Source organism: Camelus dromedarius, chromosome 9 (assembly GCF_036321535.1).
Source record: "Camelus dromedarius isolate mCamDro1 chromosome 9, mCamDro1.pat, whole genome shotgun sequence".
Classification (NCBI taxonomy): domain Eukaryota; kingdom Metazoa; phylum Chordata; class Mammalia; order Artiodactyla; family Camelidae; genus Camelus; species Camelus dromedarius.
The window spans coordinates 52,103,764-52,119,525 of NC_087444.1; the positions used below are offsets into that span (position 1 = coordinate 52,103,764).

Consider the following 15,762-nt stretch of genomic DNA (forward strand, 5'->3'; position numbering starts at 1 on the left):
TGTTTGTTTTCTGTGTGTCTTATAGCTTTATCATCCCGCATTTCTTTGGTTAGAAGCCTTCTTTTGTGTTTAGTTGACTTTTTTGCAGTGACACATTTGGATTTCCTTTTGTGTATATGCTTTAGATATTTTCCTTGTGGTTACAATGGGAGTTTTGCTTTTTATGATTGCTTAAATCTTTAAAAGTCACCTTTACTATTTTATGAACATGCAGGAACTTTTTCACATTAAAGGATGCTGTAGCTCGTATGTCGACACACTGACCTAGCTTAAAAATGAGAACTGATTTTAGAGTTCTTCCCTTAAACTCCTGGTAATTCACATGAACAAATCCCCACAAGGAAAATTGGTTCTGCTGCCTTTGTATCTCCTGTAAGAATACAAGTAACTTGTTAGTACTTCCTGATGATTATTTTGTTGATTTGGCTCATTGTAAGTGCAGATCATATTGCATTAGCTTTCACAAAAACTGCTTTCTCACCATCATGGTTTTGACTTGATTTTCAAAGGCCCTTAACTTTAATCTACATTTGGGCAGTGCTGGTTAGCCTCTTTGATGGGTCCCTTTCCTCACAGTCATCTCCTGTATGAAGAAAATTACCATTTAAAGACTCACCCAAACTGCCTGGATCTAGTTGCATGTGTATGTTCACATCACATATTTTTAAAGATAAGTGGTTATCTTATCTGTTGTCCTCATGAGAGAAACAGACATCTTAGCTTTTATGTTCTGGCTGATGAATATGGTATAATGGTAAGCTATATGACTTTTGTATATCCAACATTAGTAAATAATTCAGTGTAACAGTAAGGTAGTTTTCAGATATTTTTTTGAGAAATCTGGGAATTAATAATTTTACCCTTCACACACCAGAAATTAACACAACATTGTGAACTGACTATACTTCAATAAAAAATTTTTTTACCCTTTACTTACAGTTTAAGATATTATGTTATTATTCCATGGATTCCTCATTAATATCATGATTGTATATGACCATATACAGACTTTATTATAGCTGATCTCTTCTATCTTTAATTTTAAAGGACTTTTTGAATTGCCAGATGGTCAGTTGGGTTATGAAGTTAGTTTAGCCAGCCAGCCTTCCAACCTGCGTTTATTTATTGATTTAACTTTTACCATATGAGGTACTGTGTTTGCTGTGAAGATATAAAACTGGATGAAACAGTCTCTGCCCTAAAGGATGTTATAATCACTTAGGTGAGGTGATATGTATGCAAATGAGGCAAATACAGGATTGACTATGACAATAACCATTTGAGACAGAAAACAAAGTGCCTTCTTATTAAATATCCAAGTTACTTACAGTGGGCAGCATCAAGTATCTAGCAAGTAGATTTTGGGGTAGGTAGATTTTAGAAGGTAGAAATGTTCATTGAGGTTGTAATTCCAGACAGGCAATAGAATGAACAAAGGTAATAAACCAGAGGTACTTGGACCACAAGAAGTGGTGGAAGAGAGAACGGAGAGAAATGAGCCAGGAAAGGTAGCTTAAAGCTAGAACTCGAAGACCTTTCAAGTAAAGACTTTAGAAAAGACTTTTCAATTGAGACTTTATGGTTCAGGCATCAGGGAGTTGTGAAAGGTGTTAATACTACAGAAAGATGTGATCAGCGCTGTGCTTTCACTGGGGCATGGAGGCTAGTTAGGAGGCCACATCCATAGTCAAGGTGGGAAACCAGGAAGGTCTGAACCAAAGCTGTGACAGGGAGGAGAAAGAAGAGCTGTGGAGACAGACCCCACAGGCTTGGTGACTAATCAGGGTGTGAAGTAACAGAGAATGAGTTAGAGGTACCGGCAGTTTTGGGCCTGGCACACTTAGAAAATGAAAATTGAACAGATAAAAGGAGAAAGTATTGAGTTATTCTGGGTATAGTGAGTTCCTCAAGCAGTGGCAAATGCCAGGAGTTCAGCAGTGGATTCACCGCAAGTAGGCTGTGCTTCTTGTTGACCTATGGACGTAACCTCAGTTTGTTTCTAGACTTTTTTTTTAATTTGAAAACTTCTCGAACTTGAGAAATAAAAAGCAACTATACAAAGGCTGTTTCACTGTTTCACATAAATACAAATCAGTACTTGATGCAAAGATGTAGTTAGCAAGAAAGCCTTTTAGCCTTCTTACTTTCTCTTTGGTACACTTCCTCCCAACACCTTTACCCGCTGTCCAGTACAGTGTCTATCAGCCACATGTTGCTGGTGAGCACTTATAATGCGGCCAGTTTGAAATGTACTATAGTTAGTTATAAAAATACATCCCAGTTTTCAAAGACTTGGTATGAAATAAAGAATGTAAAACAGCTCATTAATAATGTTTTATATTGATTACATGTTAAAATACTTCGGATATTATTTCAGGGCTCCCCAGCACCACCCACATGTCAGGTGATTTGCTAGGACCCAACACATTCATCCTCACAGCGAAGATTATTACAGTGAGAGGACTAGCAAGGGAACAAGACTGTCTGAGTCTGGAGAAATCCTTTCACGGGCTTCCTTATGCTCTCCCCCTCCCAAGAGGGGCACACTAGAGGGGTTCATTTCTCCAGCAACAAAAAATGTGGTAACATACAGTGTTTCTGCCCAGAAAAGCCCATTTAGAGACTCAGCGCCCAAGGTTTTTATGGGTGGCTGTTCACATAGGCACTCTCAGCCTTGCATGTACCAAAATTTTAGACTCACAGAAGGAGAGCAAGTATTTGGCATAAATGACACTGTTAACACAAACTCGGCACCATGAACCACCCTTATCAGTCAGGGAAAGGGGAAAAGCCAAGTTCCCAGATGCCAGCCAAGAGCCAGTCTTGCACGCAGATCCTTCCGAAGGAGCAGCCTTGGTCCTGCTGTATTAACTCTCTCTGCACAGATACATTAGGTTAAATAAACTGTTAGTAAAGTTAATTGCACCTGGTCCTTTTTAAAGACTTTCATACGGCTACTTGCTCACATTATATTTATTTTGGGCAGGAGTGATCTAAATCTTACATGAAAAACTCTTCTGTAATGTGTTTTAGTTAAGTTATATTCTCTAAAACGCTAACGATTTCTCTTTAGTACAAACCTGAAAAATAAACGTGAAAAGCCTCTTGCAAGTGGTATCTTTACCCTAATCACTAAATGCCAGACCAACTGAAGGCTGCAGTAAACTTAGCTGCATATCCCAAATTTAGCTTTATTACCCAAGAACAAAGAGAAAACCATCCCTCCAAAAAATGTGATTAAAATAAAAAATTTCATAAATTTTTGTAAAACAAAAATCCCAGTTTGAAAATCTCCTTTGATAAGCACATTTGAGAGCTCCAAACAGTACATTTTTACATGCTTATCATTAATTCAGATTGTTCAACTCTTTCTTTTGTTCTTCTCTAAGCTGTTCATGATTTGTACTTATTATGATTTCATCCATTAAAACAATATTTCTGAAGAGATTTATATAAATGAACTAATTCTGCATGAGAGATTCACTTCATATCATACCCATTGTAGATTGCAGATGTGACTAAAATAGTATAACTTGGCTGAAGTGAATGATACAGAATAGCAATCAGAATATGTTTGACTTCTTCGCAAGCACTGAATACTAATGTATGCCTCACCCTTTAAGAAAGGAAATGGTTTTAGGAAAATAATTTCTAGGACTTGAATTGTGAAAACAGCAGAAGATATTTTTGTTAGAATAAATCCATAATGTGATTTTCAGTGACATACTGCCCTACGGGCTCCCTGCAGGCTTAGTTGAAGGATAGAACCATCTTTCAGCATCATTGCCACATCTCATTAGAAGTAGAGGGGAGCTGAAATCCTAACCCCCTCTTCTTTCCCGCACCATGACCCAGGAGTGGGTAAAGTGGGAAAGTAGAAAGAACTCAGGCTAGAAGAAGAGAGCAGTTCATAACTGGCAGTATTTTTGCTATTATCTTTGTCCCTTATAGCCATTTTATATAGTTTTAAATTGAAGCATGTCATTAGCATCCCCTGTCAATAACTGAGACTTTGAGTCTCATTATAAACAGCCTTGCTTCTTCACTGAAAATCCATGAATCTTAATACATTTGTAATTATAAATATAGCTCACATTTCTACAACACGAAGTCTGACAATACCAGTGCTGCTTCCTAATTGCTTTAGATTATAATGTGGAGAACAGTTATAAAGAACTCTGCAGTAAAAACTAAGGGTGTTTTCACTCACCATTCAATCAATAAGAAACACTGAGCAGAAGACCTCTCTTTTTGCCACTTTTGAAGCTTTGAAGAGCCATCAAAGTGTGGTCACATAATATTCTGCTGATAAACTTTAAGAGCTATTGATAGTTTGACTCAGAAAGTCAGAATACCTAGAATCCACAGGGTTGTTTATAACATCACTCACCCTGTCTTGAAAATAGCTTCTCTACCCTGTATCCCCACTTGTGAACTGGATAGAATAAGTAAAATTAAGATTCAGCATATGATATAGTAATATAGGATATAATAGAGTTATGTTATGATATGTAAACAAAACTCCAGTTTTTAGAAATGAGGAATTCAAAAATGCTATTTATTCTGTAGGACATTTGTTATATTTTAAACTGCACACATTTGTGTAATATAATTTTATGATATATACACAACTGAAGTGGGTACACTAGCTAATTTTGTACTTGAATAAAATACCACCATACATCTTCATGGGCTTTTCTGTTCTCAACCTAACAGCTTATTTATGTAACTAATACTTATTGTCCTTATGATGAGCTTTGAAACCATTAAGCATTTTTTAAGAATTATACAAAATATGAAATTACATGGTATATATTCCATTTATCTTTACTGTTGAAAATAATTTTTTAATTTCAAAGAGTGTTTTTTTTCCCTCTTTTTCTTGTGGTAAAATCGGCATCACATAAAGTGTGCTATTTTAACCACTTTTTAGTGTATAGTTCTCCAGTGGCATCAGGTACATTCACAGTGTTGTATTGCCATCACCACCTTTCATCCCTAGAACGTTTTCATCGTCTCAGATTGAAACTGTGTACCCATTAAATGCTAATTGCTTCTTTTTCTCTCACACCATTCCCTGATAATGTCTGTTCTACTTTCTATCTCTATGATTTTGGCTACTCTAAGTATCTCATATAAATGAAATGATACAATATTTGTCCCTTAGTGTCTTGGCTTATTTCACTTAGCATAGTGTTGTCAAGTTTCATCCATGATGTAGCATGTAACAGAATTTCATTCTGACTTTTAAGGCTGCATAATACTCCGTTGGATGTATAAGCACATTGTGATTATCCATTCATCCATCAACAGACACTCGGGCTGCTTCCATTTTTTGGCTCTTGCACATGATGCTGCTATGAACAGCAAGCGTCTGTTCGAGTTTCTGTTTTCAGTGCTTGTGAGCGTATATCTAGAAGGGGAATTGCTAGAGCTTATGGTAATGGACATCAGTTTTTGATGTACTATTTACCGTAGCCACTACACCACCTTACATTCCTACCAGCAGTGCACAAGGGTCCCAGTGTCTCCACATCGTCACTAACATTTTCTTGTAACATTCTGAATAGGTGTACCAGGCTATATACTAGTTGTATAAGAACCATGGGAAATACAGTTTATCCCTGAGTATCGGGTTTGAACTGCCCAGGTCCGCTTGTAACTGGTATAACACGACAGTGTTACATGACGCATACTTGGTTCACTCCAAAGATGAGGGTCTGCAGCTACAGAGAGCCTACTCCAGGACCCAGGCATCTGCGCTTCTGGTACTTGCAGCGGGTCCTGAAACCAGTCCCCTGCAGGTACCAAGGGATGATCATATATTCATACTGTCATTACGCTAAAAACAATCTTTGGTGCCCAGCCTAAGTACAAGTTTATGAGTCGGCATCACACGATAGCTTATTGTTTGCATAGTACAGAGTGGATTCATAGAAAGGCCTTTGAGGTAAAATATTGACTCTGTAAGAGTAAATGTAAAATAAATCAAGATTTATCATCTGTATGCTTTCTGTTCTCAGCAACAAAGTTTTCTTTTTTCCTACAGCTCCCTGCACAGGCAGCACTTTCTTTTGCCATAGCAACATGTGCATCAATAACTCTTTAGTCTGTAATGGCGTTCAGAACTGTGCGTACCCTTGGGATGAAAATCACTGCAAAGGTGAGTCCACAGGTGAAGGCCAACTTTTTTGAGAGAAGAGTGGCCATTGCCTTTCATGAAGAATGTAAAATGTCTTTTGCTACAACTGTGCTTGGCATAACTGCTTTGGCAGGAATGAATACATATAAAATGTTCTCTTAAATGGATCACAGGCCTCTGGAATGTGGTAAAAGCAAAGAAAAATACTTATTCTCAACAAGAATATTTTTGTAAGATTATGTTTTTTATCTTAAATTGTTCAACAGTAAGTCATGGTATTTCCTGCCCTTATTTTCTCAGTCATTTCTGCTGTAAAGATACCTTATTCTCAAAATAATTTAGAATGTAACCTAGGGTTTTGTTATTTTTAAATTATATGGAAATGCTGTTTAATAAAAATCAACTGATAGGTTCAGTCTTACAATTTAAAAACAGACTCATTATAAGGACTACTTTTTTTTTATTCCATAAACTTCCTATGCTATATTTCCAGTGTATACTCTCTGAAAGATAAATATGGCTTGTGGTAATACTAATTGAATATCTACAAACTGGTTATTAAATCTCTGTTTCAGTAGTAAAGTTTTATTCTCCCAAGAGTTCAGTGAAAGTTTAATGTAATCTGATACGGCTATTTTAAGTACTTGAGATGAAGTTATTTTCAGGTGATCATTCAAAAACAGACCATGATAGCATACCTGAGTGGGTTAGTCAGATCATTTTAGAAGTTCTCTCTTGCTTAGGGCCAGCAGTAGAAATACTGTGGGTTTACCCACACCTACCACAGAGCAGAAAGCTGAACTTGATAGAACAAGAGTATTTTGTTTTGGTATTTTCTGTAATCATGTGTTACTTTGATTTGCAAACTGTATGCATTCATCTGCCTTCTCAGTAAAGAACCAAGTCCTTTTCTTTTTTTGTAATCTGTCTAGCTGTGTTATGATTGGTTAGTTTAACTAGAAGTCATAGGATTATTTTGTGTTTAAAAACCTAATTTAAAATTGCATTATCTGTATTGTATTTGACCCAGTGTTCTGCTTTACGTAAAAATACTTTTACCAGTTTGTGACCGGACTCTAATGAATTTTAAAAGTCTCATAGTTTTCTTTTCTCTTTCTGCAGAAAAGAAAAAAGCAGGACTATTTGAACAAATCACTAAAACTCACGGAACAATTATTGGCATTACGTCAGGAATTGTCTTGGTCCTTCTCATTATTTCTATTTTAGTGCAAGTGAAGCAGCCTCGAAAAAAGGTCATGGGTTGCAAAACTGCTTTTAATAAAACTGGATTCCAAGAAGTGTTTGATCCTCCTCATTATGAACTGTTTTCACTGAGAGACAAAGAGATCTCTGCAGACCTGGCCGACCTGTCGGAGGAGCTGGACAACTACCAGAAGACGCGGCGCTCCTCCACTGCCTCCCGGTGCATCCACGACCACCACTGCGGGTCGCAGGCCCCCAGCGTCAAACAAAGCAGGACCAACCTCAGTTCCATGGAACTTCCCTTCCGAAATGATTTTGCACAACCACAGCCAATGAAAACATTTAATAGCACCTTCAAAAAGAGTAGCTACACTTTCAAACAGGCGCACGAGTGCCCTGAACAGGCCCTAGAAGACAGAGTAATGGAGGAGATCCCCTGTGAGATTTATGTCAGGGGGCGAGAAGACTCTGCACAAGCATCCATATCCATCGATTTCTAATCTTCTACTGAAGGTGACCCTGATTATTAAGTGTGTACGGGCGCAGCCCGCAGAGCACCATGCTGCTCTCAGCAGCCAGCCCTCTTCTCCTGTCAAAACTGGAAAGACCATCATTTCCCATTAACCTATTGTAATGGTGAAGTTTTTATTATCTCAGGCAGTCTATATATGTTAACCCAACCGAGGAACTTAACTCCATTCAGTAAAAAAAAAGCATCTATTGTTCAGTGTCACACACACAAAGGCCCAGTCGCACAGCATGAGGAGGCGCGGCAGCGCTGCCCAGGCTCGAGCTGCCCGCGGGCCTCAGCAAAGGAAGGCGCTTCTGGCAGACACAGCTCTGTCAGTGTGTTGGTCCCATGATAAGTTTAAAAGCAAGATTTTTCTTCGCATTCCTTTTATTTTCTCTCCTCTAAATTTAAATTGTTTTAGAAACCAGTAAGTTTACCATTGCAGTTTCTTACATAAGTATTAAACAGTTAATGTATCACACATATTTCAATATAGGCATTGTTCTGGGATTTGTCAAAATACTACTAGTTACTGTGGTAAGTGCCAGGTAAGACCCAGAGTTGTGTTTCATCCATCTGTTTCTTCTTGACTAGTTTCTTTACTGCTGTCTTTTAATTACTGGATCCTTTGTCCTTATTTTCTGTGATACGATTTAGCACCTTTAAGTCATATTTTGTCTTAGTATATTATACTAGAAAGTTTCATAATCCTGGGATGTAGGCACCATTGCCAGTTATGACTAAAACTTGAAAAAGATTAAAACTTTTAGAAATTCTTTGAAATTTCCCAAATTTCATCACATTCAGCAATAGCCCATTCATTCCTGTGAGCAGAAAGTCATTTAACTCATTTGGGAGGAAGCCTATAATCACATTTTCTTTCCAGTGTTTCTCATCATTAGATCTGTGTTTCCTATTATTTTTATAAAAAGATCCTTTCACTCCCTTTGTATTGATTTATCTCATGGTGTATGGTAAGCAAGGTTATATGGGAGCTAAAGGAAAATGCCTAAGAAACTGTATAAGCCTTTAGATTGCTTCTTACTTGGGACAATACATTTTTCTAATTCTTATGAGGAATAACAATTTTCACTTTTTTTTAAACTGCACTTTTGACCTTATGTTTTTTTTATGGTATATAAACAATAATTTATAAACATGATATAAAAACTCATTGTTTTTTTAGACTTTTGATATTATTTGATACTGTACAAAACTTTATTAAATCAAGATTAAAGACCTACACGGCAGATTCCTCAGTGTTCACGTTAGCGGCTTTGTATACAAATATGCTGTGATGGAACTGTGTGCTCTAATTTATTGTGAAGACCTTGGTAATGTATACATAAGCTTCTGTTTCCTTTTGTTATTGCACTTAGTTTATGATAAGTTTTTCTCTGTGATATTTATTGTTCTAAATCACTACACAAATCTGATATTAAAATACACACTGTTACATGATTCTTCAATCATGTTATTTATGGCACTGAGATTCTGGATCTTTAGATATATATGGAAGGGAATCTATTTATCAAATTACAACAAATACAGACATGCCATTTAAAAGAGATAAATTCTCGTTTTCTATATTTTTTGTAGTTCCCAATGAAATGTGAAATAGAAGTTTCACTGAATTTTGTTAATTCTTTTAAATATCACATCTATATGTTTCTCAGATTAATGAAAACTGTGACCTTAAGTATACTACTTCTTCAGAATGTTTCTTATATCACACTTCTTTTAAAGTATATAATATCCAGGAGATAGGAAAACCTACACATAATATAGTCATGATTTAAGTTTTTTTTACGGCATAATTTCCTGTTTCAAAAATACAATTTGGGAAGGTAAAAAGACTTAATGAATGTAGTATTCAATGAACTAATAAACCAGAGCCAGATTAGACAGCTAAATTCTTTCAAAAGCTGTTATTTAAATAGGCATTTTAGTAGGTAACGTGCCAGCCAGCATTTGAACATAGTAAATCCTTAATGTAGTAATAACTGTGATCTCATTCTTCATGATGATGAAAGGAAAGTTACCATATCTTCTATGTAAAATCGTATCTGTTATAAAGACAACTGTTAAATCCATTTCTAACATCTAGATTATGGTAGAAAATAATACAATATGCTTAACTGGCCACTTGTTTTTATTTTTATTTTTGAAATTTGTATCCTACTTTCTTTTAAAAGGGCATGAAGAGGCCTACAAAATGTAAAGCCTTTAAAGAAGACATTTAACATTAAAACAGCACAGAAGTACATGGTTTCAGGCAACTGAGCAAGTTGGACAACAAATTTGGTTCTAAATTTTCTTGCTGCTAAAACAAATGGTTTTGTATTTCAAAACAGAAAATTCAAAAACTTGTCACAAGAGGCTGGTTTTTTCTTAAACTAAAGAGAGGATTACATTGGACATCTCCGTGAATGTAAAGAAAATGCAAAATACAAAGGAAGGTCATAATAATAAATCTTAACCCAATGAAGGCACATCTTAGTGTGATGTGGGAACACTGGTTTCTGATCAGTTTATCTGCCGGGGTAGAGCTAAAGATCCAGGTGATCGACAGCTAAGCCAGCCTGGGACTGCCGCATAGGATATGCCTTCACTGAACCCTTGATGGGTGTCAGATCTCCTTTATCTCTTAATTGAACGTTTGGCAGTGTGCTACAGGAGGAGAAGGGAATGAAACCAACAAACTTCAGGCATTGTTACCAGCATAATGCTAATTGTATATATTCTCTCATCTTTGAAGTCAGTGTGAAAACTTTGCAAATTGTTTACTAATGTGAAAGCCATAAATTTAGTAATTTAAGATAAAACTTAGCCATCTTGTGGAAATTATTACACCCTTCACAGAGAGTATAGTACCCAGTGTTAAACACAGAGAGAAAAAATGTAGATCTAGAGGAAGAAGATCTTCAATTCAGGAGCAGCATTAAGTCCACCTGTGCAGGACTGTCATCATCACCGTCCCTCTGTGACATCCCTGATCCCAAAATTAACACAAGATGTCAACCCCCAGGTGCCGTCACATGGCAGGAAACCTCTAATCCCAACATCAAAAGCACTATTATGAGTGAAGTTCTATGTACCTTTTGTGAAGGGAAACACTCACTCCAAAGGTTTAACAAAAAGCAAAGGATTTTCCCACATTTCAAACCACAAAGAGATCAAAAACATTCCTTTGACTTAACAGCTTTTGTCAGTGTCTTTGTCATGTTTCAGATGATGATTAGGCATTAAAAGAACCTCCTAAATGTCTTCTGAACGTCTTTATAGCTCTGCTGTTGTCTGATGAGGATACCTTCTTGTTTCAGGAGCGCCTCAGCTGATGAGGCAGGACAGGAAAAGCCTAGTTGTGATTACAGGAGTAATTTCCAGCCAGAGAAGAGTATGCTCTCTTGCAAAATGGTGTCTGCTATGTTGTTCATAATCAGAAGGAACCTTGGGATTTGGGGGGGGGTGGGGTTAAGATTCAAGAAGGATGATCTGGTCCAGTTTTATTAATGACAAGACTGAAGCCTAGAGAAGAGAAGTGAGCGCCCACGTCTCAGAGCTAGTCCAGCGCCCCTTCCTTGCTTCCTGCTGTCTCCCGCTTTAGCCGGCTACGTCTTTGGAAAGCTGTCTTTCTAAACAGCAACCCAGATGTTTCACGAAAGCTTATTAATCACTCTCATTTAAAATGTAATTTATTCTACAATAATTCTTTTTCAAAGCATTATGTTTTACTTTGTTATTCTACAATTTTGTTGCCATAATTTCTTGGCACCTGCAAACTCTGTGAGACAATTACTGTGAATTCTTAATAAACAATTAACAATTTGTAGCCTTGACACTAGACAGAAAGAACTTTCAGTGTTTTGCTTTTGTGATCTTTTTGAAATCTAAAGGAAACAATGTATACTCTAGAAATTAAACACTTGTGTGCTGTATCTCTTGAGTTTGGAGAATGATTTGAGTTCTGAGCCATTAAAATGACAAGTTGACCTCGCATATCATTTTAGCTTTCTGCAAAATCAGTTATCCATGTTTTATGTACTTCTACTAACAGCAGATTCATCATTCTGAATTTGCTTTTCTTTGGCAACTTTTCCATATATTTCTGTGATTGGTTTAATGGCTACAAAAGTCCAGGAAATTAATGACTGGGGTGCACATTTATTATGTACATTCTTGAGTATATTTTTTGAAGCAATGATTTTTCTTTTAGAGACGAATGTCCAGACCATATAAGACTTTTCATGTGTTTAATCCTGAATTTGATACTTTACGGTAAAGAAGTTGACCCTTGAACTGGAAATACAACTCGTGTTTTGATTCCCTTGCTTACTGAAATTTCTAAAGTCTTTAGAATTGGCAAAGAATCTTAATTTCCTTCCAGGGCAAAGTTGGCATTTTCTGTCCAGTTGCTTACAAAGTGAAATAGTCGTAGTTATGATAAAAATAAAAGCATCCTCAGGCTTTTAGACCATTTTAAGTTTTCAAACTAATCTTCAAATGAAAACGAATATATGTATGTATATGCATGGCTGGGACATTGTGCTGTACACCAGAAATTGACACATTGTAATTGACTGTACTTCAATAAAATTTTTTTAAAATAAATCTTCAAGTGAAGAACTTGAAGAAAAAAGATACATTTAGCCTTAGGTTGCCTGCAGGATCCAGGTGCTGCCTCAGGTGACTGGAGTGGCTATGAGGTCTTCAACAGAGAGACTGTCAGAACACGCTGTCCTTTTGAGGTGCAGAATGCGTTGGTCACAGCCACAGCTTAGGAGTAGATCTCATGAAAGGTGTACCCTGATGAGAAAGCAAAGGAAGGCAAAAACTTGCTTTACAATCGCACAGATCAAGAAGCAAAAAAGAGAAGGGAAGAAAGGTAACTACTACTGGTCTGTCTCCACAAATAGTTACAGAGTAGTTTTACTTCTTGTGTTATTTAGGATCAAGAAACGGCCTTTATCTGAACGTGCTCTCACCTTCCAAGCTCTGTCATACTCTGTAACATCTGGTGCCACCGGGCTGTGGAGCTGGTACATTCTTCATTGAAACATTTTGAGTACCTGCTGATTGCCAAGAGGAATTTCCATCAAAAATCTAGGTGTTGAGCCATGCTTTCCAAATCTTGTTTTGTTCTTCTGTTGGTGACTGTCCTGTTAAATGGTGTTTCGGTGAAGTATTCACAAATTTTGAACCAAAAGATGTGAATCATAGGGGAGTTCCTGCTATACCTTTTGAGTTATTTTATCAGTCTGTTAGGTGTTAACACTGCAGAAGACAACTGAGCTCTCAAAATGTGCACAACTAGCAGATAGTGATCTTGTTGCAACTGACTCAAATGTATGGCCCCTGCCTTTAACATTCATGGTCTTAATGCGATCTTACTTCCTCAGTCATCAGTTTTTAATATAAAAAAAAAAAGAATAAAGCTTGTGGTAGGAGGCTTCGAAGATGGCTCCCAACAACTCCTGCCCTCTGATATTCACAACCCCATACCAGCCCTGCCCTTGAGTGTGGGCTGGACCCCTGCTTATTATGAACACTGAATATGGCCAAAATGACACATCTCTTCTGAGATTAGGTGACAGAAGGACTCTGTTTTCTATTTTGCTTGCCCACTAGTACTCGGGTGCCTTCCTGCTGTGATGGAAGCCAGTGGCCGCATTCTGCGATGCTCTGTTGAGAGGCCACTGTAACAAGAAACCGGTATTTCCAGCCTACAGCTAACATGGCACAGAGGCCCCAAGTCCAAAAACCTTCAAATAACTGAATCCTGTCAGCAACACATGAGCAGATTGGGAAGGGGGTCCTCCCCCCACCTAGAGTCTTGAGATAACCATAGATAACAGCCTGATTGTAGCTTGTGAGGGACCTTGAGCCACACCTAGATTACTGACTCAGAAACTGAAGATAACGTATGTTGTTTTAAGTGACAATTTAGAGGTAATTTGTCATGCAGTCATAATAGGAAGCTAGAAAAGACAATGGCATATTCAATTTCACTCCTTGGGCAAAAGTATTAGTGGAATCTAACATGGCTTATGTTTGCAGGAAAAATGATCAATGCAATGGGCACATCTTGAACCTGGCAGCATGGAATGAGGACAGCCGGTCCCTCTTGCAGGAGTACCTGTCAGCTATCTTAGCATCCCTAGCCACAAAGAAAAACTTACTAAATCCATTCTCTCTCAAGTAAGGCAAAAGATACTGAAATTTGATTCTGCATTTGAAATGTAAAGTAGATTACAATTAAATCCTAACTCTTATTTTTATTGAAGTATAGTTGATTTACAATGTTGTGTTAGCTTCAGGTGTACAACAAAGTGATTCAGTTTTATGTGTTTGTGTGTGTATTCTTTTTCAGATTCTTTTCCATTATAGGTTATTAGAAGATATTGAATATAGTTCCCTATGCTATTCAGTAGGTCATTGTTGTTTATCTATTTTATATATAATAGTGTGTATCTATTAATTCCAAACTCCTAATTTATCCCATTCCCCTACCTTTCCACTTTGATAACCATAGTTTGTTTTCTATGTCCATGACTGTTATTTCCAGTTTGTAAATAACTTCATTTGTCTTTTTTTTTTTAAGATTCCACATATAAGTGATACCATATAGTATTTATCTTTCTCTGTCTGACTTAACCTTGCTTAGAATGATATTCTTTAAATCCATCCATGTTGCTGCAAATGGCATTATTTTATTCTTTTTTATGGCTGAGTAATATTCCATTGTATAAATATACCACAGCTTCTTTATCCAGTCATCTGTCGATGGACATTTAGGTTGTTTCCATGTCTTGGCTATTGTAAATAGTGCTGCTATGAACACAGTGTGCACATACCTTTTCGAGTTATGAGTTTTCTCCCAATATATGCCCAGGACTGAGATTACTGGATCATATGGTAACTTTAGTTTTTTTAAGGAACCTCCATACTGTTTTCCACAGTGGCTGCACTAGTTTACATTCCCACCAACAGTGTAGGAGGGTTCTTTTTTCTCCACACCCGCTCCAGCATTTCTTATTTGGAGACATTTTAATGATGGCCATTCTCACTGCTATAAGGTGATACCTCATTATAGTTTTGATTTGCATTTCTCTAATAATGAGCAATAGTGAGCATCTTTTCACATACCTGTTGGCCATCTGTATGTCTTCCTTGGAGAAATGTCTATTTAGATCTTCTGTCCATTTTTTGATTGTTTTTTTTTTTTTAAGCTGTAGGAGCTATTTGTATATTCTAAAAATTAATCCCTTGTTGTTCTCATCATTTGCAAATATTTTCTCCCAGTCAGTAGGTTGTCTTCTTGGTTTTGTTTTGTTTATAGTTTCCTTTGTTATGCAAAAGCTTTTAAGTTTAATTAGGTCCCATTTGTTTATTTTTGCTTTTATTTCCATTACGCTAGGAGCTGGTTTGAAAAAAATATTGCTGTGATTTGTGTTGGAGTGTTCTTTTTGGAATGTTCTCCAAAGCTGTCCTCATTTCTTTTCATTCTTTTTTATTTTTTCTTTTCCGTGGGTAGTGATTTCCACTACTGTATCTTCCAGCTCACTGATTTGTTCTGCGTCGTTTAGTCTACTATTGGTTCATTCAAGTGTATTTTTTATTTCAGTTATTGTATTCTTCAACTCTGTTTTGTTGTTCTTTGTATTTTTTAACTCTGTTAAAGACTTCTAACTTCTCCATCTGTGCATCCACCCTCCTCCTTATGATCATTATTCTGAACTCTTTCTCAGGTAGATTGCCTGTCTCCACATGACTTAGTTCCTCTTTGGGGATTTTATCTTCTTTGTCTGGAACATATTCCTCTGCTGCCTCATTTTGTCTAAATTCTATTTATATTTTTATGTATGTGGTAGGTTGGTTATGTTCCTTGGCCTTGGAGAAGTGGCCT

The 15,762-nt window shown here is 36.8% G+C and overlaps 1 protein-coding gene across 5 annotated transcripts in view; it reads left to right on the forward strand.

The window, feature by feature from the left end:
• Positions 1-12,000, forward strand: part of NETO2 (neuropilin and tolloid like 2) — a 53,246-nt gene extending 41,246 nt beyond the window's left edge. For 3 of the 5 annotated variants that reach the window (XM_031458516.2, XM_031458517.2, XM_064489195.1), the window contains 2 exons: positions 6,050-6,163; positions 7,265-9,321. In XM_031458516.2, coding sequence (XP_031314376.1) covers positions 6,050-6,163; positions 7,265-7,845 — 695 coding nt within the window. In that variant the 3' untranslated portion in view covers positions 7,846-9,321. Of the gene's footprint in view, positions 1-6,049; positions 6,164-7,264; positions 9,322-10,051 lie in introns of those variants that run through there. The other 2 variants (XR_010382320.1, XM_064489194.1) reach the window with 2 other exon arrangements.
• Positions 12,001-15,762: the final 3,762 nt, after the last annotated feature.